General features: G+C 40.8%; 1 protein-coding gene across 5 annotated transcripts in view; it reads left to right on the plus strand.

The window, feature by feature from the left end:
• The window catches only part of LOC133622746 (calmodulin-binding transcription activator 1-like), a 223,990-nt gene that overhangs the window by 92,991 nt on the left and 104,794 nt on the right, over positions 1–26,205 (plus strand). For all 5 annotated transcript variants that reach the window (XM_061985671.2, XM_061985670.2, XM_061985673.2 and 2 more), the window contains one exon: positions 13,105–13,172. In XM_061985671.2, coding sequence (XP_061841655.1) covers positions 13,105–13,172 — 68 coding nt within the window. The remainder of the gene's footprint in view (positions 1–13,104; positions 13,173–26,205) is intronic.

The raw sequence follows: 26,205 nt of genomic DNA on the forward strand, positions 1-26,205 counted from the left end.
TCCCTCTACACCCATGACTGTATTCCAGCCCACCATAATCAAATTCGCCGATGATACAACGGTGGTGGGTCCCATTACAGGGGGGGATGAGTCTGCATACAGAGATGAGGTCCTGAAACTATCAGCGTGGTGTTCAGTGAATAATCTGGCACTGAACACCACAAAAACCAAGGAACTCATCTTTGACTTCAGGAAAAACACTGCAGACCCCGCCCCCCTCTACATCAACGGCGAGGAGGTGGAGAGAGTCAGCTCCTTAAAGTTCCTCGGCACCCTCATATCTGCTGACCTCTCCTGGACCCAAAATACAACTGCGGTCATCCGGAAGGCCCAGCGGAGACTCCACTTCCTGAGGGTGCTGAGGAAGAACAGACTGGAGAGGCAGCTGATGGTGACCTTCTATCGCTCGGCTGTCGAGAGCCTGCTGACGTACTGCATAACAGTGTGGTACGCCAGCTGCACTGAAGCAGACAAACAGGCGATTCAGAGGGTCATAAAGTCTGCACAAAAAATAATCGGCTGCCCCCTCCCCTCCCTGAAGGATTTACACAACTCCAGCTGCCTCAACAGAGCAAAAAGCATCACCAAGGACAGCACACACCCTGGCTTCCACCTGTTCGACCTGCTACCATCGGGCAGGCGCTATAGGTGCATCAGAGCCAGAACAAACAGACTCAGAGACAGCTTCTTTCCCGGAGCTGTCACTATCTTGAACTCTAACTTATAATAATAATTCATACCTATACAATATCCTTCCCTAATACCCTACTGTGCAATATTAGCCTTCGAGTGCAATACGTCCGACACTGATTGTTATTTATTACTCCGGTACTCTTGTCTTGTTCTGTATATTGTACAGTATTTTGTATTTCTATAGTGATTTGTATATTGTACAGGATTGCTTATTATTTTTATTGAATAGTAGTCTGTTTATTTCAATTGTTAGTTTTTTCTTTATTACCTATTGTGTAACTTAATTTATTTTTACCCCATATTTGTTCCCACTACCGCACCTTAAGTTGGAGTCCTTAATCTCGTTATATGCAAATATAATGACAATAAAGTCCATTCTATTCTATTCTATACTATTCTTGATACCTTCTTGAGACCTGAGAAAAATGCCTCCCTCTTTAAGACCACCCTTTCTAGATATATAAAGATGTGTATTTACAACATTAATAATACATACATACTATGCACATATAAAAACACTTGTTGTGAAAAATGAGTTGGGATTTCACAAGAAAAAGGTCACAATTTCACCAGAAAAACTTAGATTTTTGGCAGTATTATAATAAAAGTCGTCACTTTACTCAACGCAAGTCAAAGATTTACAAGAAAAGATGAACATTTGTGCAATGTTATGATAAAAGTTTGAATTTTACTCAATAACAGTCGCAATTTTACAAGAAAAGCTTAAAATGTTGGCAATTTTATGAAAAGAGTCGTAATTTTACACAACAAAAGTCACAATTTTATAAGAAAACTTTAAAATTTTGGCAATATTATAAAATTAATCAGAATTTTACTTGCCAAATTTATGACAAAAGTCATCAATTTAATTATGTCACTATTCTACAAGAACAACAAAATAATAAAAAAATTGGCAATGTTGTGATACAACTCTGAATGTTATGACAAATGTCACCATTTTGCATTAAAAAGTAACAATTTTACATTAAAAAGTAACAATTTTACATTAAAAAGTAATAATTTTACATAAAAAAGTAATAATTTTACGAGGAAATTTTGCAATACTACAGAAACATTCACTTCATTATTTACTTCGTTATTACAATATCTCTCTATTTAGATTTTTTTTAAAACATTTTAAAAATACATTTTGGCCAAAGGGGGCGCATTTCAATTACTTACACACAATTGTTATTTCATATGTTGACCAGAGGGGGAGCACTTTTAAAAGCGACACACAGTCAATGTGAAAAATCCCTCCTTTTTGGGACCACCCTCATTTTGACCAGCAGGGGTGCAAATGAGACATTGTCTATTAGATGCAATGTAATTGGGACCATGATTTATGTCATCACTTGTTCACACCTCCTCATATGGAAGATACACAAGTACTGTATGGGAGAAGGAGGCCTGGAGTAGAGATGGCTGATCTGAGGGGGCAGATGAAGGAGGCAGGATTGTTGATGTCTTCTTCACTATTGCTTTGTGCCACCTTTCAAACACTGATTGCCTTAAGAGGACAATTTACATTTCACACAACACGTGGCTCAGAAGGGAGCCAAAGATAGGGAAACAGAAGTAGCGGTCAAGTTGACTTTACAGGTTTTGTTAGGCATCCCAACGAGAGTGGAAATATTACAGTAAGTGTTTTATTATGGTTTAGTAAGGTTAGTTTGTATGTTTAGCGCCTAGCAATGCTGCTAATACTATAGTGTTTCAATAAAGCTGTCAATCACTAAAAATGATTCCCGGGCGCGGCACCGCTGCTGCCCACTGCTCCCCTCACCTCCCAGGGGGTGAACAAGGGGATGGGTCAAATGCAGAGGACAAATTTCACCACACCTAGTGTGTGTGTGACAATCATTGGTACTTTAACTTTAACTTAACTTTAACTTTAAAGCTGCATCCGTTTAGCACTCGGCTTCTAAAACGTATTGCTCATCCTCTTTGTGTTCGGGCTCAAAAACATAAGGTTCTGGATCATAATTGTTCCAAAGTAATTGTTGTTGTCTCTCACAAAGTCTGCTTGATTAACATTGTTGTCAGGCCCGGCCCTAATCAATCTGGCGCCCTAGGCAAGATTTTAGGTGGCGCCCCCCCACATCGGCAGTGAAGTGTATATACTCACAAGAACCCGAATAGCTTTGTCTTTGACCTTTTTTTTTTACTTACAACTATACCTAATATATAAAGGGGTGGAAAAGTGACTATTACCTGCAGGGCAAACATTAGCTAACCAGAAGGCAATAACAATGTAAACAAAAAACACCTGCTTAAAAGATCTAATACAAATGTCCCTGAGGAATGTAAGGTGGGAGTACTGTAATTACCTAACGTTACATTATTATTTTCCATAACAATTTAGCCCCCTCCACAATATTAACCCGACGTTAAAACAGAACTAGCTATTTATTGATTAGCAATTGCCGAATCATGTAACATTAGCTTAATGCTAAAAAGCCAGGTTACTATCACATTCTGTAACAGACAAATAATTTCATGTAGGCTAACGTTACCTACCTGCTACCTCTGTCTTTTCTCGTTTCTCCTCTTCTTTTCTCTTGTTTCTTCCCTGGGCACCTGACAGTTTTGGCCGTTTTGACATCTTGTGTTGATTTTTTGATGTGGTGACGTCCAAAAAGAGTCATGATACGGGAAGGGAGGGGGCGCACCGTGCGTGGGGAGGAGGGGGGGCGTAATGTTGTAACAAATAATATTTCTATTAAATAGGCTTTACTTTGCATTTTAATTAACGTGAGATTATTTTTTGTATTTAGAAATAATAGTAACAACTTTTTTTTTCTTTTTTTTTTCTCCAACATTTGTGGCACTGGCATGGCGCCCCCTGATGGACGGCGCCCTTAGCATTTGCCTATACGGCCTATGCCACGGGCCGGCCCTGATTGTTGTCAATGGGGAAGGGATCTGTGGTTCCTCCTCTACGCTTTCTAATTATTTCTCAAAATGGCTCAGAAACCTCATGAGGTTGATACTATTTTGATCATATTTATTTACTCGCAAACTTGCAGTTGTTGGTCCACTTTCACATCCCTCGAGGTGGCGGAAAAGACGCTAGTTGCGGCAAAGTTTTTTTTAACCCTTGATACTATATTCCGTCGGTCGGCAACCCAGCGAGAGTGGAAATATTACAGTAAGTGTTTGTTTTATTATGGTTTATTAAGGTTAGTTTGTATGTTTAGCACCTAGCAATGCTACTAATGCTACAGTGTTTCAATAAAGCTGCATCTGTTTAGCACTCGGCTTCTAAAACTTATTGCTCATCCTCTTTGTGTTCGGGCTCAAAAACATAAGGTTCTGGATCATAATTGTTCCAAAGTAATTGTGGTTGTCTCTCACAGAGTCTACTTGATTAGCATTGTTGTCATTGGGGAAGGGATCTGTGGGTCCTCCTCTATGCTTTTCTAATCTCTCAAATTGGCTCGGTATCATCCTCCGTGAGGTTGATGCTATTTTGATCATATTTATTTACTCGCAAATGTAAGTATTTAGGTGTCATCAATCAGATATATATGATAATAGCTTTAATACGAAGAATGCATGTTTTTCGATTCTACTGCTACTTTAAAGGAGGAGATGCAGTTGTTGGTCCACTTTCACATGCCCCGGGGTGGCGGAAAAGACGCTAGTTGCGGCAAAGTTTTTCTTAACCCTTAGTGAGGATTCTGATTGATTCTTCATCTAAACAGAATCATGTGAGCGTCCCGTCGGTCGGCATCCCAGCCAGAGTGGAAATATTACAGTAAGTGTTTGTTTTATTATGGTTTATTAAGGTTAGTTTGTATGTTTAACACCTAGCAATGCTGCTAACGCTATAGTGTTTCAATAAAGCTGCATCCGTTCAGCACTCGGCTTCTAAAACGTATTGCTCATCCTCTTTGTGTTCGGGCTCAAAAACATAAGGTTCTGGATCATAATTGTTCCAAAGTAATTGTTGTTGTCTCTCACAAAGTCAACTTGATTAGCATTGTTGTCAATGGGGAAGGGATCTGTGGTCCCTCCTCTACGCTTTCTAATTATCTCTCAAAATGGCTCTGTAGCCTGCGTGAGGTTGATGCTATTTTGATCATATTTATTTACTTGCAAACTTGCAGTTGTTGGTCCACTTTCACATCCCCGAGGTGGCGGAAAAGACGCTAGTTGTGGTGGCAAAGTTTTTTCAACCTTTCATGAGGATTGTGATTGATTCTTCATCTAAACAGAATCATGTGAGTGTCCCGTCGGTCGGCATCCCAGCGAGAGTGGAATTATTACATTAAGTCTTTGTTTATTTTGGTTTATTAAGGTTAGATTGTATGTTTAGCACCTAGCAATGCTGCTAACGCTATATTGTTTAGCACTCAGCTTCTAAAACTTATTGCTCATCCTCTTTGTGTTCGGGCTCAAAAACATAAGGTTCTGAATCATCATTTTTCTCAAAGTAATTGTTGTCTGCCTGATTAGCATTGTTGTTGATGGGGAAGGGGTCTGTGGTTCCTCCTCTACGTGTTTGGCTTTCTCATTATCTCTCCAAATGGCTGGGGAATCTCAGTGAGGTTGATACTATTTTGATCATGTCTATTTACTCGCAAACTTTGGAAGTTTTTTTTGTGTCCTGATTCAAATAAATATGATAATAAATTCAGTACGGATGTTTTTCCATTCTACTTATACCTTAGAGGAGATGTTTACCCAGCAAAGGAAAATGGAGACGTGCGTGAGACCCGTTATGCCTTGCTCTTGGTAAAACGCACACCTGTACCGCTCGTTTATTTGTCCGTCCTCGGCTTCAGAGCGGAAAAAGAAATAGCGTGAATGAGACGGCTGAGGAGACGAAAGCGGAGCCGCAGGAATTAAGAACGGAGTTATGAGTGCACTTTGTCTGATGGGAAGATGCCAAACTGCAGAAGACTACACAACTTTTGCCATGAACGCACTCACTCAGCTGGTGTGTGCGTGTGTGTGTGTGTGTGTGTGTGTGTGTGTGTGTGTGTGTGTGTGTGTGTGTGTGTGTGTTGTATTTCTAGCCTTCTAGAGATATGAAGAAGGAAAAGTATCTTCCATATGAGGAGGTGTGAACAAGTGATGACATAAATCATGTTCCCAAAAACATTGCATCTAATAGACAATGTCTCATTTGCACCCCTGCTGGTCAAAATGAGGGTGGTCCCAAAATGAAGGGTTTTTTCAAAATTGATTGTGTGTCGCTTTTAAAAGTGCTCACTCTCTGGCCAACATATGAAATAACAAGTGTGTGTAAGAAATTGAAATGTGCTCCATTTGGCCAAAATGAATTAAAAAAAAAATTAAATATGTATATAGGGACATACTGTAATAACTTGAAGTAAATAAAAAAACAAAAATTTACTAAAAACAGTATTTTTCTCAAAATGTGTCGACTTTTTTTCTTATAAAATTGGGAACAATTTCTGTTTCTGTAATAGTGCAATATATTCTCGTAAAATTATTACTTTTAAATGCAAAATAGTGACATTTGTCATATAAAATTCTGACTTATCACAATATTGCCATTTTTTAGTTAAAATAGTGATTTGAGTATTTTTTTGAGTAAAATGTTGACTTTTGTCATAATTTTGCCAAATAAAATTCCGATCGTTATTATAATATTGCCAACATTTTAAAGTTTTCTTATAAAATTGTGACTTTTGTCGAGTAAAATTACGACTCTTTTCATAAAATTGCCAAAAGTTTAAGCTTTTCTTGTAAAATTGCAACTTTTATCATTATACTGCACAAATGTTCAGTTTTTCCTGTAAAATGTTGACTTGCATTGAGTAAAATTATGACTTTTACTATAATACTGCCAAAATTCAAAGTTTTTCTTGTGAAATTGTGACCATTTTCTTGTGAAATTCCTTTTTATATTTGCATAGTATGTAGGGGTGTGGGGAAAAAATCGATTCGAATTCGAATCGCGATTCTGACGTTGTGCGATTCAGAATCGATTCTCATTTTTAAAATGTCGATTTAAATTGTTTTTAAATTTATGTATTTAATTTATTTATTTTTTAAATTAATGAATCCAACAAAACAATACAAAGCAATACCATAACAATGCAATCCAATTCAAAAACCAAACCCGACCCAGCAACACTCAGAACTGCAATAAACAGAGCAATTGAGAGGAGACACAAACACGACACAGAACAAACCAAAAGTAGTGAAACAAAAATGAATATTATCAACAACAGTATCCATATTAGTTACAATTTCAACGTAGCAGTGATTAAAAATCCCTCATTGATATCATCATTAGACATTTATAAAAAAAAAAAAAGAACAATAGTGTCACAGTGGCTTACACTTGCATCGCATCTCATAAGCTTGACAACACACTGTGTCCAATATTTTCATAAAGATAAAATAAGTCATATTTTTGGTTCATTTAATAGTTAAAACAAATTTACATTATTGCAATCAGTTGATAAAACATTGTCCTTTACAATTATAAAAGCTTTTTACAAAAATATACTACTCTGCTTGCATGTCAGCAGACTGGTGTAGATCCTGCTGAAATCCTATGTATTGAATGAATAGAGAATCCTTTTGAATCAGGAAAAAATCGTTTTTGAATCGAGAATCGTGTTGAATTGAAAAAAAAAATCGATTTTGAATCGAATCGTGACCCCAAGAATCGATATTGAATCGAATCGTGGAACACCCAAAGATTCACAGCCCTAATAGTATGTATATATTATCCATCCATCCATCCATCCGTCCATCCATCTTCTTCCGCTTATCCGAGGTCGAGTCGCGGGGGAAGCAGCCTAATCAGGGAAGCCCAGACTTTCCTCTCCCCAGCCACTTTGTCCAGCTCTTCCCGGGGGATCCCGAGGCGTTCCTAGGCCAGCCGGGAGACATAGTCTTCCCAACGTGTCCTGGGTCTTCCCCGTGGCCTCCTACCGGTCGGACGTGCCCTAAACACCTCCCTAGGGAGGCGTTCGGGTGGCATCCTGACCAGATGCCCGAACCACCTCATCTGGCTCCTCTCAATGTAGAGGAGCAGTGGCTTTACTTTGAGCTCCTCCTGGATGGCAGAGCTTGTCACCCTATCTCTAAGGGAGAGCCCCGCCACTCATTTTGGCCGCTTGTACTCGTGATCTTGTCCTTTCGGTCATAACCCAAAGCTCATGACCATAGGTGAGGATGGGAACGTAGATCGACCGGTAAATTGAGAGCTTTGCCTTCCGGCTCAGCTCCTTCACCACAACTAATTGATACAGCGTCCGCATTACTGAAGACGCCACACTGATCTTCCTTCACTCGTGAACAAGACTCCGAGGTACTTGAACTCCTCCACTTGGGGCAGGGTCTCCTCCCCAACCCGGAGATGGCACTCCACCCTTTTCCGGGCGAGAACCATTGACTCGGACTTGGAGGTGCTGATTCTCATCCCAGTCGCTTCACACTCGGCTGCGAACCGATCCAGTGAGAGCTGAAGATCCTGGCCAGATGAAGCCATCAGGACCACATCATCTGCAAAAAGCAGAGACCTAATCCTGCAGCCACCAAACCGGATCCCCTCAATGCCTTGACTGCGCCTAGAAATTCTGTCCATAAAAGTTATGAACAGAATCGGTGACAAAGGGCAGCCTTGGCGGAGTCCAACCCTCACTGGAAACGTGTCTGACTTACTGCCGGCAATGCGGACCAAGCTCTGACACTGATCGTACAGGGAGCGGACCGCCACAATCAGACAGTCCGATACCCCATACTCTCTGAGCACTCCCCACAGGACTTCCCAAGGGACACGGTCGAATGCCTTCTCCAAGTCCATAAAGCACATGTAGACTGATTGGGCAAACTCCCATGCACCCTCAAAGACCCTGCCTATAGAGCTGGTCCACAGTTCCACGACCAGGACGTAAACCTCACTGTTCATCCTGAATCCGAGGTTCGACTATCCGGTGTAGCCTCCTCTCCAGTACACCTGAATAGATCTTTCCAGGAAGGCTGAGGACTGTGATCCTACGATGGAACACACCCTCCGGTTCCCCTTCTTAAAGAGAGGAACCACAACCCCGGTCTGCCAATCCAGAGGTACCGCCCCCGATGTCTACGCGATGCTGCAGAGTCTTGTCAACCAAGACAGCCCCACAGCATCCAGAGCCTTAAGGAACTCCGGGCGGATCTCATCCACCCCCGGGGCCTTGCCACCGAGGAGCTTTTTAACTACCTCGGCAACCTCATCCCCAGAAATAAGAGCCAACCACAGATGCCCCAGGCACTGCTTCCTCATAGGAAGACATGTTAGTGGGATTGAGGAGGTCTTCGAAGTATTCCCTCCACCGATCCACAACATCCGCAGTCGAGGTCAGCAGAACACCACCCTCACCATTCACGTTGTTGTCAGTGCACTGCTTCCCCTTCCTGAGGCGGCGGATGGTGGTCCAGAATCGCTTCGAAGCCATCTGGAAGTCGTTGTCCATGGCTTCCCCAAACTCCTCTCATGTCCAAGTTTTTGTCTCCGCGACCGCTGAAGCCGCACACCGCTTGGTCTGTTGGTACCTGTCCGCTGCCTCCGGAGTCCTATGAGCCAAAAGAACCCGATAAGACTCCTTCAGCTTGACGGCATCCCTCACCGCCGGTGTCCACCAACGGGTTGTAGGATTACCGCCACGACAGGCACCAACTACCTTGCGGCCACAGCTCCAATCAGCCGCCTCGACAATAGAGGTGCGGAACATGGTCCACTCAGACTCAATGTCCAGCACCTCCCTCGTGACATGTTCAAAGTTCTTCCGGAGGTGGGATTTGAAACTCTCTCTGACAGGAGACTCTGCCAGATGTTCCCAGCAGACCCTCTCAATGCGTTTGTGCCTGCCAGGTCTGTCCGGCATCCTCCTCCACCATCGCAGCCAACTCACCACCAGGTGGTGATCAGTAGAAAGCTCCGCCCTTCTCTTCACCCGAGTGTCCAAAACATGAGGCCGCAAATCCGATGACACAACTACAAAGTCGATCATGGAACTGCAGCCTAGGGTGTCCTGGTGCCATGTGCACAGATGGACACCCTTATGTTTGAACATGGTGTTTGTTATGGACAATCTGTGACGAGCACAAAAGTCCAATAAGAAAACGCCACTCGGGTTCAGATCCGGGCGGCCATTCTTCCCAATCATGCCTCTCCAGATTGCACTGTCGTTGCCAACATGAGCGTTGAAGTCCCCCAGTAGGACAGGGGAATCACCCCCCCCCCCCCCCCCCGAAGGCGGAGGGAAGCTACCCTCTCGTCCACTGGGTTGAACTCCAACGTGCAGACTTTGAGCCGGGGGGCAACAAGAATTGCTACCCCAGCTCGTCGCCTCTCACTGCATGCAACGCCAGTGTGGAAGAGAGTCCAGCCCCTCTCGAGAGAACTGGCTACAGAGCCCTTGCTGTGAGTCGAAGTGAGTCCGACTATATCCAGCCGGAACTTCTCCACCTCGCGCACTAGCTCAGGCTCCTTCCCCCCCAGCGAGGTGACATTCCACGTCCCAAGAGCTAGCTTATGTAGCCGAGGATCGGACCGCCAAGTGCCCTGCCTTTGGCTTCCGCCCACCTCACAATGCACCCGACCTCTATGGCGCCTCCCATTAGTGGTGGGCCCATTGGAGGTGTATATATATATATATATATATAAATATATATATATATATATATATACAAACCCCGTTTCCATATGAGTTGGGAAATTGTGTTAGATGTAAATATAAACGGAATACAATGATTTGCAAATCATTTTCAACCCATATTCAGTTGAATATGCTACAAAGACAACATATTTGATGTTCAAACTGATAAACATTTTTTTTTTTTGCAAATAATCATTAACTTTAGAATTTGATGCCAGACAAAGACATTGGGAAAGGTGGCAATAAATACTGAGAAAGTTGAGGAATGCTCATCAAACACTTATTTGGAACATCCCACAGGTGAACAGGCAAATTGGGAACAGGTGGGTGCCATGATTGGGTATAAAAGTAGATGCTCAGTCATTCACAAACAAAGATGGGGCGAGGGTCACCACTTTGTCAACAAATGCATGAGCAAATTGTTGAACAGTTTAAGAAAAATCTTTCTCAACCAGCTATTGCAAGGAATTTAGGGATTTCACCATCTACGGTCCGTAATATCATCAAAGGGTTCAGAGAATCTGGAGAAATCACTGCACATAAGCAGCTAAGCCCGTGATCTTCGATCCCTCAGGCTGTACTGCATCAACAAGCAACATCAGTGTGTAAAGGATATCACCACATGGGCTCAGCAACACTTCAGAAATCCACTGTCAGTAACTACAGTTGGTCGCTACATCTGTAAGTGCAAGTTAAAACTCTCCTTTGCAGGGCGAAAACCGTTTATCAACAACACCCAGAAACGCCGTCGGCTTCGCTGGGCCTGAGCTCATCTAAGATGGACTGATACAAAGTGGAAAAGTGTTTTGTGGTCCGACGAGTCCACATTTCAAATTGTTTTTGGAAACTGTGGACGTTTTGTCCTCCGGACCAAAGAGGAAAAGAACCATCCGGATTGTTATAGGCGCAAAGTTGAAAAGCCAGCATCTGTGATGGTATGGGGGTGTATTAGTGCCCAAGACATGGGTAACTTACACATCTGTGAAGGCGCCATTAATGCTGAAAGGTACATACAGGTTTTGGAGCAACATATGTTGCCATCCAAGCAATGTTACCATGGACGCCCCTGCTTATTTCAGCAAGACAATGCCAAGCCACGTGTTACATCAACGTGGCTTCATAGTAAAAGAGTGCGGGTACTAGACTGGCCTGCCTGTAGTCCAGACCTGTCTCCCATTGAAAATATGTGGCGCATTATGAAGCCTAAAATACCACAACGGAGACGCCCAGACTGTTGAACAACTTAAGCTGTACATCAAGCAAGAATGGGAAAGAATTCCACCTGAGAAGCTTAAAAAATGTGTCTCCTCAGTTCCCAAATGTTTACTGAGTGTTGTTAAAAGGAAAGGCCATGTAACACAGTGGTGAACATGCCTTTTTCCAACTAGTTTGGCATGTGTTGCAGCCATGAAATTCTAAGTTAATTATTATTTGCAAAAAAAAAATAAAGTTTATGAGTTTGAACATCAAATATCTTGTCTTTGTAGTGCATTCAATTGAATATGGGTTGAAAAGGATTTGCAAATCATTGTATTCCGTTTATATTTACATCTAACACAATTTCCCAACTCATATGGAAACAGAGTTTGTACATATATATATATATATAGTTTGTATATATATATATATATATATATATATATATTATTATTATTAATGTTGTAAATACACATATTTATATATCTAGAAAGGGTGGTCCTAAAGAGGGAGGCATTTTTCTCAGGTCTCAAGAAGGTAACAAATTCAAGAATGTGTGTGTGTGTGTGTGTGTGTGTGTGTGTGTGTGTGTGTGTGTGTGTGTGTGTGTGTGTGTGTGTGTTCTTGTATTTCTCCCCTTCTTGAGACATGAAGAAGGAAACGTATCTTCCATATGATGAGGTGTGAACAAGTGATGACATAAATCATGGTCCCAATAACATTGCATCTAATAGACAATGTCTCATTTGCACCCCTGCTGGTCAAAATGAGGGTGGTCCCAAAGAGGAGGGATTTTTCAGATATGTCGCTTTTAAAAGTGCTCCCCCTCTGGTCAACATATGAAATAACAAGTGTGTGTAAGAAATTGAAATGTGCCCCATTTGGCCAAAAGACATACTGTAATAAATTGAAGTAAATAATGAAGATTAGAAAGCAATTACAAACAAAAAAGAACTAAAAGCAGTCTTTTTCTCACAATGTATGGACTTCTTTCTTATAAAATTGGGAACAATTTCTCATATTCTTTCTGCTTCTGTTATTACATTGCAATATTTTCTTGTAAAGTTATTACTTTTTTTATGTAAAATTATTACTTTTTAATGCAAAATGGTGACATTCGTCATATAAAATTTTGACTTTTCTCACAATATTGCCAATTTTTTTTGTTGTTCTTGTAAAATAGTGACATTTATTGAGTAAAATTATGACTTTTGTCATCATTTTGCCAAGTAAAATTCAGATTGTTGTAGTGTGTCCACGTCTCTGGGTGTGTGTGTGTGTGTGTGTTATTGCTGGCCTTTCTTCACCAGAAGAGGGGGGCATCAGTGAGTGGGCTCCTGTGATTGGTTGCCAGCCCTGAGGGTGTGTGCTCTGTACCTGTCACCTGACTGGCTGACAAATGGAGTGGCACACCTTCACCGTGGCAATCAGATGTGGCGACACACACTCTCTGTGGGCATCAGCAGGTCATCTGGAACTACCTGTTATGTTTTATCTCCCTGTGACACACACACACACACACACACACACACACACACACACACACAAACGTAACCTTTCTGTCTTGCCTTTGTCTCTCCAGGAGATTGCTGCCTATCTCATCACTTTTGAGAAACACGATGAGTGGCTGACGACATCGCCAAAGACCAGGTGAGGGGGGAGCAGACAGTCTCACATACACACGCACGCACACACACAGAGACAAACACACACACACACACACACACTGTAACGCACAGACGATGACTTTGTCAGGAGGTGACTGGTGTTGTTTTAATCCCTACGACCACGCGGTTGTTTGATTAAAACAGCGGAGGTGTGCGTCTCCAAAGGGCCCCCCCTGATGGGCTGCTCTACACGTGCGGAACGCTCTAGAACACGCTCGGACTGCAAAGCACAGAGTCAGCTGGAAGTGGAGTATTAATTCATGTAAATGTATGAGGATAAGGGATGTATAATTCAGAGGCATGGTGGAGAGGGGTTCAAGGTAGGTTGGTGTGTGTGTGTGTGTGTGTGTGTGTGTGTGTGTGTGTGTGTGTGTGTGTGTGTGTGTGTGTGTGTGTGTGTGTGTGTGCTAACATGCTCAAACTGAATAATCGTCCTTCCCAATGAATTCCACCCTTTCCCCCACCTACTCCTACTTGGGAAGAAAAAGGTCAATAATTGGGGCGGTATAGCTCGTGCCGGCAACTTGAGGGTTCCAGGTTCAATTCCCGCTTCTGCCATCCTAGTCACTGCCGTTGTGTCCTTGGGCAAGACACTTTACCCACCTGCTCCCAGTGCCACCCACACTAGTTTAAATGTAACTTAGATATTGGGTTTCACTATGTAAAGCGCTTTGAGTCACTAGAGAAAAGCGCGATATAAATATAATTCACTTCACACACAATAATGTAGAAGTCACTGACTTTACATAGAATCACTTAATTACTATATTTGTGTGACCAAAAGGCACACCTAAATTTGTTGGCAAATGTTGAGAATAAACTAAACCTAGTAATGTACTACCGATCTGTTTTACTTTATCAATACAAACACTCCAAAAATACACAATTGAAGACATCTTTTTAATTGAACACAAACAACATTACAGACATGAACAGGGTTACACAATCAGCATCTTTATATAGACAACAATGTTAAAGAGAGTAAGAAAGAGACAAAAAAGAGAATACAAACAACTTGGAGAATAACTTAAATTCCTTCAATGAAGACAATAATTTAAGGGTTTTTCTATTTTTAACCATTTTCCAAGATTTTATTAACATCTTAAAATCATTCATTCCTGGGAGAATTTGGGTTTCTAGTTCACATTTCATATTAATAATAATTTCTATGTTGCTATTTTTCAAATGTCATCGCTTCTATAGTAAACGAGGAAAGCATGTGTGATGTATCATGTTGTATACATGCATGTGTGCTGTATCATGTTGTATGCATGCATGTGTGATGTATCATGTTGTATACATGCATGTGTGATGTATCATGTTGTATGCATGCATGTGTGATGTGTCATGTTGTTTGCGTGCTTGTATCATGTTATATGCATGCGTGTATCATGTTGTATGCATGTGTGTATCATGTTGTATGCATGCGTGTATCATGTATGCATGCGTGTATCATGTTGTATGCATGTGTGTATCATGTTGTATGCATGTGTGTATCATGTTGTATGCATGCATGTATCATGTTGTATGCATGCGTGTATCATGTTGTATGCATGTATGTATCATGTTGTATGCATGCATGTATCATATTGTATGCATGTGTGTATCATGTTGTATGCATGCATGTATCATGTTGTATGCATGCATGTATCATGTTGTATGCATGCAAGTATGTTGTATGCATGCATGTATCATGTTGTATGCATGCAAGTATCATGTCGTATGCATGCATGTATCATGTTGTATGCATGCATGCATAATGTTGTATGCATGCATGTATCATGTTGTATGCATGCATGTGACGGCATGGCGCAGTGGAAGAGTGGCCGTGCGCGACCCGAGGGTCCCTGTTTCAATCCCCACCTAGTACCAACCTCGTCATGTCCGTTGTGTCCTGAGCAAGACACTTCACCCTTGCTCCTGATGGGTGCTGGTTAGCGCCTTGCATGGCAGCTCCCTCCATCAGTGTGTGAATGTGTGTGTGAATGGGTAAATGTGGAAGTAGTGTCAAAGCGCTTTGAGTACCTTGAAGGTAGAAAAGCGCTATACAAGTAAAACCCATTTATCATTTATTTATGTATCATGTTGTATGCATGCATGTATCATGTTGTATGCATGCAAGTATGTTGTATGCATGCAAGTATCATGTCGTATGCATGCATGTATCATGTTGTATGCATGCATGCATAATGTTGTATGCATGCATGTATCATGTTGTATGCATACATGTATCATGTTGTATGCATGCATGTATCATGTTGTATGCATGCATGTATCATGTTGTATGCATGCATGTATCATGTTGTATGCATGCATGCATCATGTTGTATGCATGCATGTATCATGCTGTATGCATACATGTATAATGTTGTATGCATGCATGCATCATGTTGTATGCATGCATGTATCATGTTGTATGCATGCATGCATCATGTTGTATGCATGCATGTATCATGTTGTATGCATGCATGCATCATGTTGTATGCATGCATGCATCATGTTGTATGCATGCATGCATCATGTTGTATGCATGCATGCATCATGTTGTATGCATGCATGTATCATGTTGTATGCATGCATGCATCATGTTGTATGCATGCATGCATCATGTTGTATGCATGCATGCATCATGTTGTATGCATGCATGCATCATGTTGTATGCATGCATGTATCATGTTGTATGCATGCATGTATCATGTTGTATGCATGCAAGTATGTTGTATGCATGCAAGTATCATGTCGTATGCATGCATGTATCATGTTGTATGCATGCATGCATAATGTTGTATGCATGCATGTATCATGTTGTATGCATACATGTATCATGTTGTATGCATGCATGTATCATGTTGTATGCATGCATGTATCATGTTGTATGCATGCATGTATCATGTTGTATGCATGCATGCATCATGTTGTATGCATGCATGTATCATGCTGTATGCATACATGTATAATGTTGTATGCATGCATGCATCATGTTGTATGCATGCATGTATCATGTTGTATGCATGCATGTATCATGTTGTATGCATGCATGCATCATGTTGTATGCATGCATGTATCATGTTGTATGCATGTATGCATCATGTTGTATGCATGCATGCATCATGTTGTATGCATGCATGCATCATGTTGTATGCATGCATGCATCATGTTGTATGCATGCATGTATCATGTTGTATGCATGCATGCATCAGGTTGCATGCATGCATGTGTGATGTATCATGTTGTATGTAATCACCCTACTTTACTATATGAAATCACATGGCTGCCCGACCTTTTTAGCATATGTGATGAATGATTACTGTACATTTACAAAATATATTGGCTAATCCATAGCAATCGTCAATTAATAATTTTGATATAAAATATAAATAGATACATAGTATATAATAATATTAAATTACAAATGGAAAAAAGTGTATGGCTGTATCACAATCGTTATCTGTGTGCAAGATGTGAAGGTGTGTGTAAAACATTTTGTGTAATATTTCGCAAAAACTGTGAAGCAGAGTCTATGCCTAATATTAATTATTAATATTAGACAAATCTGCACAGTGGTTTTGTTTACTGTGTGTAGACTTTTGTTAACTGTGTGAACATGTAACATTTAGTGTGTAAGCAATTGGACACAACTGTATTGTATCAAAACAAACTATAAATTGCTTTAAATCATATCTTGAATTGTGACAACAATGTGTTCAAATAAATGCTGTCAAATCAGACCTAATTAATTGTGATTTAGGTGTGCCACAAGGATCTATTTTTGGCCCGCTGCTTTTCAGTATGTATATTAATGACCTCAGCAATATTTGCACAAATACCATATGCCAAATGCATGCAGATGATGCAATCGTGTATGTGGAGCAGACACCTCAACAAGCTTCACAGATATTCAACAGATTGAAATATCAACATGGCTTCAAAATAAGTGTTTAACCCTAAATGATAACAAAACAGTCTCAATGTGTTTCTCTTTGAAGAAACGATCATTCAATGGCATTCAGCTCAACATGAATCTAAATAAAATAGGGCAGGTAAAGGAATTTAAATATTTGGGTGTTAATTTAGACCCTAAGCTGAAATTTAATGGCCATATTATAAAAATCTCTAAAAGCATAACAAGAAATATAAAGTTATTATTTATGTGTTCAAGCTGCACAAGTTGACACGATGCAATGATCTGATCCCATATGTCTTATTGTGCCATGGTCTGGGTACAGACGTGTAGTGAAGCCTCTGTTGTCGTTATATAAACAAACACTAAATATATTTTACCAAAAAACAATGAAGCATCATCCCTGCCATATTACCCAAAAATATAACATAAATAAATAAATATGACTTTTGATCATTTTAGACATTTCTCATTTTTAAAAGCTATTTTTAAGTGTCTTAGTGGATTAACCTCTGATGTGATGTGTCAAGAAGTACAGGTGAGTTCTCAGTGAAGTTCTCACATGTGTGGAAGAAGTCTTTGTCACTGGAGTTAAAGTCACACTTAAACTTTTCACCACAAAACTGAAAAAGTGTCTTAAGTAAAATGAGAAGTGTGAGCAGTAGAAGTGGGTGTAGTAACGTGAACACTAGAACTGGGTGTAGTAATGTGAGCACTAGAACTGGGTGTAGTAATGTGAGCAGTAGAACTGGGTGTAGTAATGCGAGCAGTAGAACTGGGTGTAGTAATGTGAGCACTAGAACTGGGTGTAGTAATGTGAGCACTAGAACTGGGTGTAGTAATGTGAGCAGTAGAACTGGGTGTAGCAATGTGAGCACTAGAACAGGGTGTAACAATTTAAACAGTAGAACTGGGTGTAGTAATGTGAGCAGTAGAACTGGGTGTAGTAATGTGAGCACTAGAACTGGGTGTAGTAATGTGAGCACTAGAACTGGGTGTAGTAATGTGAGCGGTAGCACTGGGTGTAGTAACGTGAGCACTAGAACTGGGTGTAGTAATGTGGGCACTAGTACTGGGTGTAGTAACGTGAGCACTAGAACTGGATGTAGTAATGTGAGCAGTAGAACTGGGTGTAGTAATGTGAGCACTAGAACTGGGTGTAATAATGTGAGCAGTAGAACTGGGTGTATTAATGTGGGCACTAGAACTGGGTGTAGTAACGCAAGCACTAGAACTGGATGTAGTACTGTGAGCAGTAGAACTGGGTGTAGTAATGTGAGCACTAGAACTGGGTGTAGTAATGTGAGCACTAGAACTGGGTGTAATAATGTGAGCAGTAGAACTGGGTGTATTAATGTGGGCACTAGAACTGGGTGTAGTAACTCAAGCACTAGAACTGGATGTAGTACTGTGAGCAGTAGAACTGGGTGTAGTAATGTGAGCACTAGAACTGGGTGTAGTAATGTGAGCACTAGAACTGGGTGTAATAATGTGAGCAGTAGAACTGGGTGTAGTAATGTGGGCACTAGAACTGGGTGTAGTAACGTGAGCACTAGAACTGGATGTAGTACTGTGAGCAGTAGAACTGGGTGTAGTAATGTGAGCACTAGAACTGGGTGTAGCAATTTGAGCAGTAGACTGGGTGTAGTAATGTGAGCACTAGAACTGGGTGTAGTAATGTAAGCGGTAGAACTGGGTGTAGCAATTTGAGCAGTAGACTGGGTGTAGTAATGTGAGCACTAGAACTGGGTGTAGTAATGTAAGCGGTAGAACTGGGTGTAGTAACGTGAGCACTAGAACTGGGTGTTGTAATGTGGGCACTAGAACTGCGTGTAGTAATGTGAGCACTAGAAGTGGGTGTAGCAATTTGAGCAGTAGAACTGGGTGTAGCAATGTGAGCAGTAGAACTGGGTGTAGTAATGTGAGCAGTAGAACTGGGTGTAGTAATGTGAGCACTAGAACTGGGTGTAGTAATGTGAGCAATAGAACTGGGTGTAGCAATGTGAGCACTAGAACAGGGTGTAGTAATGTGAACAGTAGAACTGGGTGTAGTAATGTGAGCACTAGAACTGGGTGTAGTAATGTGAGCACCAGAACTGGGTGTAATAACGTGAGCACTAGAACTGGGTGTAGTAATGTGAGCACTAGAACTGGGTGTAGTAACGTGAGCACTAGAACTGGGTGTAGTAACGTGAGTACTGGAACTGGGTATAGTAATGTGATCACTACAACTGGGTGTAGTAATGCGAGCACTAGAACTGGGTGTAGTAATGTGAGCACTAGTACTGGGTGTAGTAACGTGAGCACTGGAACTGGGTGTAGTAATGTGATTACTACAACTGGGTGTAGTAATGTGAGCACTAGAACTGGGTGTAGTAACGTGAGCACTAGAACTGGGTGTAGTAACGTGAGCACTGGAACTGGGTGTAGTAATGTGATCACTAGAACTGGGTGTAGTAATGTGAGCAGTAGAACTGGGTGTAGTAATGTGAGCACGAGAACAGGGTGTAGTAATGTGAGCACTAGAACTGGGTGTAGTAATGTGAGCACTAGAACTGGGTGTAGTATGCACAAATGGGCCCAATTATTTTTTTGATGTGTTTTTATTATGTACTTGTCTTAATCTTTTTGTATGACTTTTACACTTTTCTCAACTTTTCTTTAAAAGCCTAACCAGGGACAAGGGTGGCAAATGAGCCTGTGACTAGAAGTCTTATGTACTTTGACATGGCTTACCTGTGGGTAGCAATGTTTACTTGTACTGTCAAATAAATACATCAATAAATAAATAAATAAATAAAAATTGTAAACCAGGGACAGGTCAGGGAGACAACGTTTAGGTTTCAGCCAGACAGGAAGTGGAAGTAAAATAAGGAAATCCAAGACAAAGTCAGTTGTGTTTAGTTGTTGTTTTGTCAATACATGATCAAGAGAGGAACCACGTTCCTAAAAAAGGGACTTGGTGTGTTGAATATATGAGAAAGAGGAGCAGGTCCCCTCCTGGCCCCCATGTAGTGGCCCCAAGTGTGATTAGTGATGGCGACGTCCACGTGCGAGCTGAAGGACTTGTCAGAAGCGACCTGAGGCCAGCATCACAGTCCACGCTGACCATGGATTTGTCATGGATTGCTCGTGCTTCCGTGTCACCTCCGCTCTCGAGCAGCAGCAGAAGTCATGTCGCTGTTATTGAGCAGCAGTGAGATATAATCCCATTTAGACATGACGTGAGACGCCATTACACCTAATCCCATGGTGACATTTAAATGTGTGTGCGCCATCAATGACCTTCACTTGTCCTCTCCCTGGAATAGCTCATCATCACAAAATAATGTCTCTCCTCCCTTTACCGGACACACTCCATAGCCCACTCGGTCTCTTTATCTTGTTTTTTCTCCCTCGCCTTCTCTGTTTTCACTCTTTTTATATCAGCCAACAGTTTGCACGATACTGTTCACTTTGGCACAGCATGGACTACATTCATCTTTGTCCTCAAAATTCTACACACAATACCCCAAAAAAGACAATGTGAAAAGGTTTTAATTGCAAATATAATCAAAATAAAATGTAAAAAAAAAAGTATTCACAGCCTTTGCTCAATACTGACTTGATTCTGACTAACAATTATTTTCCTAGTTGATTAGTCAACGACGATCTTAACGATTAGTCGACTAGTCAGATGATAAAGCGTACACATATTTAATGGCTTTCATTTTTCCATTGACGTCTAAATGCAGCTTAAGTTATTTTAGACATATGCTTACTGCCAACTATGACTAATTCATTTATAAATATCTATTTATATTGTAACTGCGCTACTTTTTGACAAAATTTCAATGACTCTTAAAATGTTGTCCGTTAAAAAGAAAAGAAAAGCAAAATGTTAAAAAACTTTTTTTTAAACTGTTAAAATAGCAGCAAAGAAAACCAACAACAAAACACAAAATCCAACTTACTCAAAAATAAAATCATTTAGTGATGTTTAAAAATGTATTGATTATTGATTAACAGTGTTAGCACTCTAATAGACTCAATGTATAGAATGATATCTTAAAATGTAGACTATTGAATAGATTTTATGTTTCATCTTAACATCATACGATACCTGTGTGTGTGTGTGTGTGTGTGTGTGTGTGTGTGTGTGTGTGTGTGTGTGTGTGTGTGTGTGTGTGTGTGTGTGTGTGTGTGTGTGTGTGTGTGTGTGTGTGTGTGTGCGTGTGCGTGTGTGTGTGCGTGAATGAGTGTGTGTGAATGTGTATGTGTTTGTGTGTGTTGTCATGGGAACATGGTTAAAAGAAGGTACCATGTAGTTGTCATGGCAACATGGTTGAAAGAAGGTACCATGTAGTTGTCATTGGAACATGGTTGAAAGAAGGTACCATGTAGTTGTCATGGGAACATGGTTGAAAGAAGGTACCATGTGGTTGTCATGGAAACATGGTTGAAAGAAGGTACCATGTAGTTGTCGTGGGAACATGGTTGAAAGAAGGTGCCATGTAGTTGTCATGGAAACATGGTTGAAAGAAGATACCATGTAGTTGTCATGGGAACATGGTTGAAAGAAGGTACCATGTAGTTGTCATGGGAACATGATTGAAAGAAGGTACCATGTAGTTGTCATGGGAACATGGTTGAAAGAAGGTACCATGTAGTTGTCATGGGAACATGGTTGAAATAAAGTATCATGTAGTTGTCATGGGAACATGGTTGAAAGAAGGTACCATGTAGTTGTCATGGGAACATGGTTGAAAGAAGGTACCATGTAGTTGTCATGGGAACATGGTTGAAATAAAGTATCATGTAGTTGTCATGGGAACATGGTTGAAAGAAGGTACCATGTAGTTGTCATGGGAACATGGTTGAAATAAAGTATCATGTAGTTGTCATGGGAACATGGTTGAAAGAAGGTACCATGTAGTTGTCATGGCAACATGGTTGAAATAAAGTATCATGCCATTGTCATGGCAACATGGTTGAAATAAGGTACGATGTAGTTGTCATGGGAACATGGTTGAAATAAGGTACCATGTAGTTGTCATGGCAACATGGTTGAAAGAAGGTACCATTTACTTGACATGGGGACATGGTTGAAATAAAGTATCATGTAGTTGTCATGGGAACATGGTTGAAATAAGGTACGATGTAGTTGTCATGGGAACATGGTTGAAATAAGGTACGATGTAGTTGTCATGGGAACATGGTTGAAAGAAGGTACCATGTAGTTGTCATGGCAACATGGTTGAAAGAAGGTACCATTTACTTGTCATGGGGACATGGTTGAAATAAAGTATCATGTAGTTGTCATGGGAACATGGTTGAAATAAGGTACTATGTAGTTGTCATGGGAACATGGTTGAAATAAAGTATCATGTAGTTGTCATGGGAACATGGTTGAAATAATATACCATGTAGTTGTCATGGGAACATGGTTGAAATAATATACCATGTAGTTGTCATGGGAACATGGTTGAAATAATATACCATGTAGTTGTCATGGGATCATGGTTAAAAGAAGGTACCATGTAGTTGTCATTGGAACATGGTTGAAATAAAGTATCATGTAGTTGTCATGGGAACATGGTTGAAATAAGGTACCATGTAGTTGTCATGTGAACATGGTTAAAATAAAGTATCATGTAGTTGTCATGGGAACATGGTTGAAATAAAGTATCATGTAGTTGTCATGGGAACATGGTTGAAATAAGGTACCATGTAGTTGTCATGTGAACATGGTTAAAATAAAGTATCATGTAGTTGTCATGGAAACATGGTTGAAAAAAGGTACCATGTAGTTGTCATGGCAACATGGTTGAAATAAGGTACCATGTAGTTGTCATGGGAACATGGTTGAAATAAAATATCATGTAGTTGTCATGGGAACATGGTTGAAATAAGGTACCATGTAGTTGTCATGTGAACATGGTTAAAATAAAGTATGTAGTTGTCATGGGAACATGGTTGAAAAAAGGTACCATGTAGTTGTCATGGCAACATGGTTGAAATAAGGTACCATGTAGTTGTCATGGGAACATGGTTGAAATAAAGTATCATGTAGTTGTCATGGGACCATAGTTGAAATAATATACCATGTAGTTGTCATGGGAACATGGTTGAAAGAAGGTACCATGTAGTTGTCATGAGAACATGGTTGAAAGAAGGTACCATGTAGTTGTCATGGGAACATGGTTGAAAGAAGGTACCATGTAGTTGTCATGGGAACATAGTTGAAAGAAAGTACCATGTAGTTGTGATGGGAACATTGTTGAAATGTTTAAAAAAATGTGCAAATGTAATAACATTTTAAAAATCACATGTACATAAGTATTCAGACCCTTTGCGCTATACTTAGTTGACGCACCTTTGGCAGCAAGTACATCCTCAAGTCTTTTTGAACACCATGCCACCAGCTTGGCACACCTATCTTTGGACAGTTTCCCCCTTTCATCCGTGCAGCACCTCTCAAGCTCCATCAGGTTGGATGGAAAGCGTTGGTTTTCATCCAGGATGTCTCTCTATATTGCTACATTCATCTTTCCCTCTATCCTGAATAGTCTCCCAGTTCCTACTGCTAAAAACCATCCCCACACCATGATGCTGCCACCACCATGCTTCACTGTAGGGATGGTATTGGTGGTGATGAGCGGTGTCTGGTTTCCTCCAAACATTCACACCAAAGACTTCAGTCTTTGTCTAATCAGACCTGAAAATTTACTTTCTCATGGTTTGAGAGTCTTTCAGGTGCATTTTGACAAACGTTTACTAAGAAATGGCTTCCGTCTGGTCACTCTTGGTTGATTCCTGCAGAGATGGATGTCCTTCTGGAAGGTTCTCCTCTCTCCACAGAGGAATGCAGTAGCTCTGACGGAGTGACCAAAAAAGTTTGCCAAAATGCACCTGAAAGACTCTCAGACCATGAGAAACTAAATTCTCTGGTCTGATGAGACAAAATGAAGTCTTTGGTGTGAATGTTTGGTGGAAACCAGACACCGCTCATCACCACCAATACCATCTCTACAGTGAAGCATGGTGGTGGCAGCATCATGGTGTGGAGATGGTTTTTAGCGGCAGGAACTGGGAGACTAGTCAGGATAGAGGGAAAGATGAATGCACCAATGCACAGAGACATCCTGGATGAAAACCAACACTTCTCATTAAACCTCATGGAGAGTTGCTGCCAAGAGGAATGGGCCAAACTGTCCAAAGATAGGTGTGCCAAACTGGTGGCTTCGTATTCAAAAAGACTTGAGGCTGTATTAGCTGCCAAAGGTGCATCAACTAAGTATTGAGCAAAGGCTGTCAATACTTATGTACATGTCATTTTTTTATTTTTAAATACATTTGTAATTAACAAAAAAAAACTTTTCACATTGTCGTTGTGTGTAGAATTTTGAGGACAAACTTGAATGTATTCCATTTTGGAATAAGGCTGTAAAAGTGAAGTGCACTGTACTACACACACACACACACACACACACACACACACACACACACACACACACACACACACACACACACACACACACACACGCACACGCACACACATCTGACCTCATCTCTGGTTTCCATAACATAATCAGAAGCATCACCCTGAGATGACTCACACACTATGATGAGTGGGGGTCTACGGGGGTCTCCAACGCTGGCAGGCTCTCCCCCCAAAAACAGAACAGATTTGCCATGTCAAAGAAAATCAGCTCAGAGCAAATTCAATTTTACTACACCCCACTTAAATTGCAATCGCCCCGGCCCACATGTGCCCACTCAGACCCAGGCAGAGGACCCCAGTGATGGGAAGGATGAGAGGAGAAGATAAGAGGAGAAGATGAGAGGAGAAGAGATGAGAATGGAGGGACTGAGAGAAAATGAAGAGATGGTGGGATAAACACTGTGTACACTTGTGTGTATCTGTTAGTTTATTGATTGCTGCTGTTGTCATGAGATAAGGCAAAGATGAACACACACACACACACACACACACACACACACACACACACACACACACACACACACACACACACACGTATAGCGCATAGACTGGTCCTTAATGTTGTAGAAAAAGAATGATTGATGGCTCAGCAGCAGCTTTGACATTGAGCCTGAGAACACATGCTGACATTGTTCTGTTGACATTGTCTTCTCACACCTCTTCTCTTCCTGTCTGTCTTTTAAATATCACATCCCTCTTAAAGGGGAACTGCACCTTTTCTTGGAAATGTTGCTTATCGTTCACAATCATTATGAGAGACACGGCGACGGATGGCTTTCCTTTTCTAATGCGTCATAACTCGTAAATAAAGGTAAATAAAAGTCATCTTCCAGCGGAGCCGATGGGAGGTTCTTTATTCCGCCCATAAAAGCCAAGAAAAAAAGCCACGCAAGAAGCGCCAACAATTCTCCATTTACATGTCGTGACTTGAATATGAGCAAGTATTAGTGATGCTATTTATAGCGTGTGGGACAATGTTTACATCATTGCTTCCTGTGCTCGTGAAACTTTATTGTGGATGGTAAATCCTGCCTCTCACCTGGATAGTAGAAGAAGCAGGACATCATCGCTCTAAATTGGTCAACTTTGGCAGCCAATTTAGGCCCGGAAATGACCCCCACTTTTTTTTGTTTGGATTATGAGTCATTTTTCATCTAAAACTGGAATATAGCAAGATTTTATCAGTCGGCATGCTAGTGACACTGTTCAGGTGGTATTACTAAATAGGTGTATAATTGTTTGGTTGTCAAATGTTAAGGTGATATTATTAAATAAGTGATAATATTTTGGTTGTCAAATGTTAAGGTGATATTATTAAATAAGTGTATAATTGTTTGGTTGTCAAATGTTAAGGTGGTATAATTAAATAGGTGTATAATTGTTTGGTTGTCACATGTTAAGGTGGTATTACTAGGACTAGTCTAGCAGGACCGATAATCAGCGTTTCCGTTTTCTTGGCGTTGAGTTGCAAAAAGTTAGCGGACATCCATTGTTTAATTTCATTAAGACATGCCTCCAGTTGACTACAATCCGGCGTCTTGGTCATCTTTAGGGGCATGTAGAGTTGGGTGTCATCAGCATAACAGTGAAAGCTAACAGCGTATTTGCGTATGATGTCACCTAGCGGCAGCA

This window comes from Nerophis lumbriciformis, linkage group LG23, assembly GCF_033978685.3.
Source record: "Nerophis lumbriciformis linkage group LG23, RoL_Nlum_v2.1, whole genome shotgun sequence".
Lineage (NCBI taxonomy): Eukaryota > Metazoa > Chordata > Actinopteri > Syngnathiformes > Syngnathidae > Nerophis > Nerophis lumbriciformis.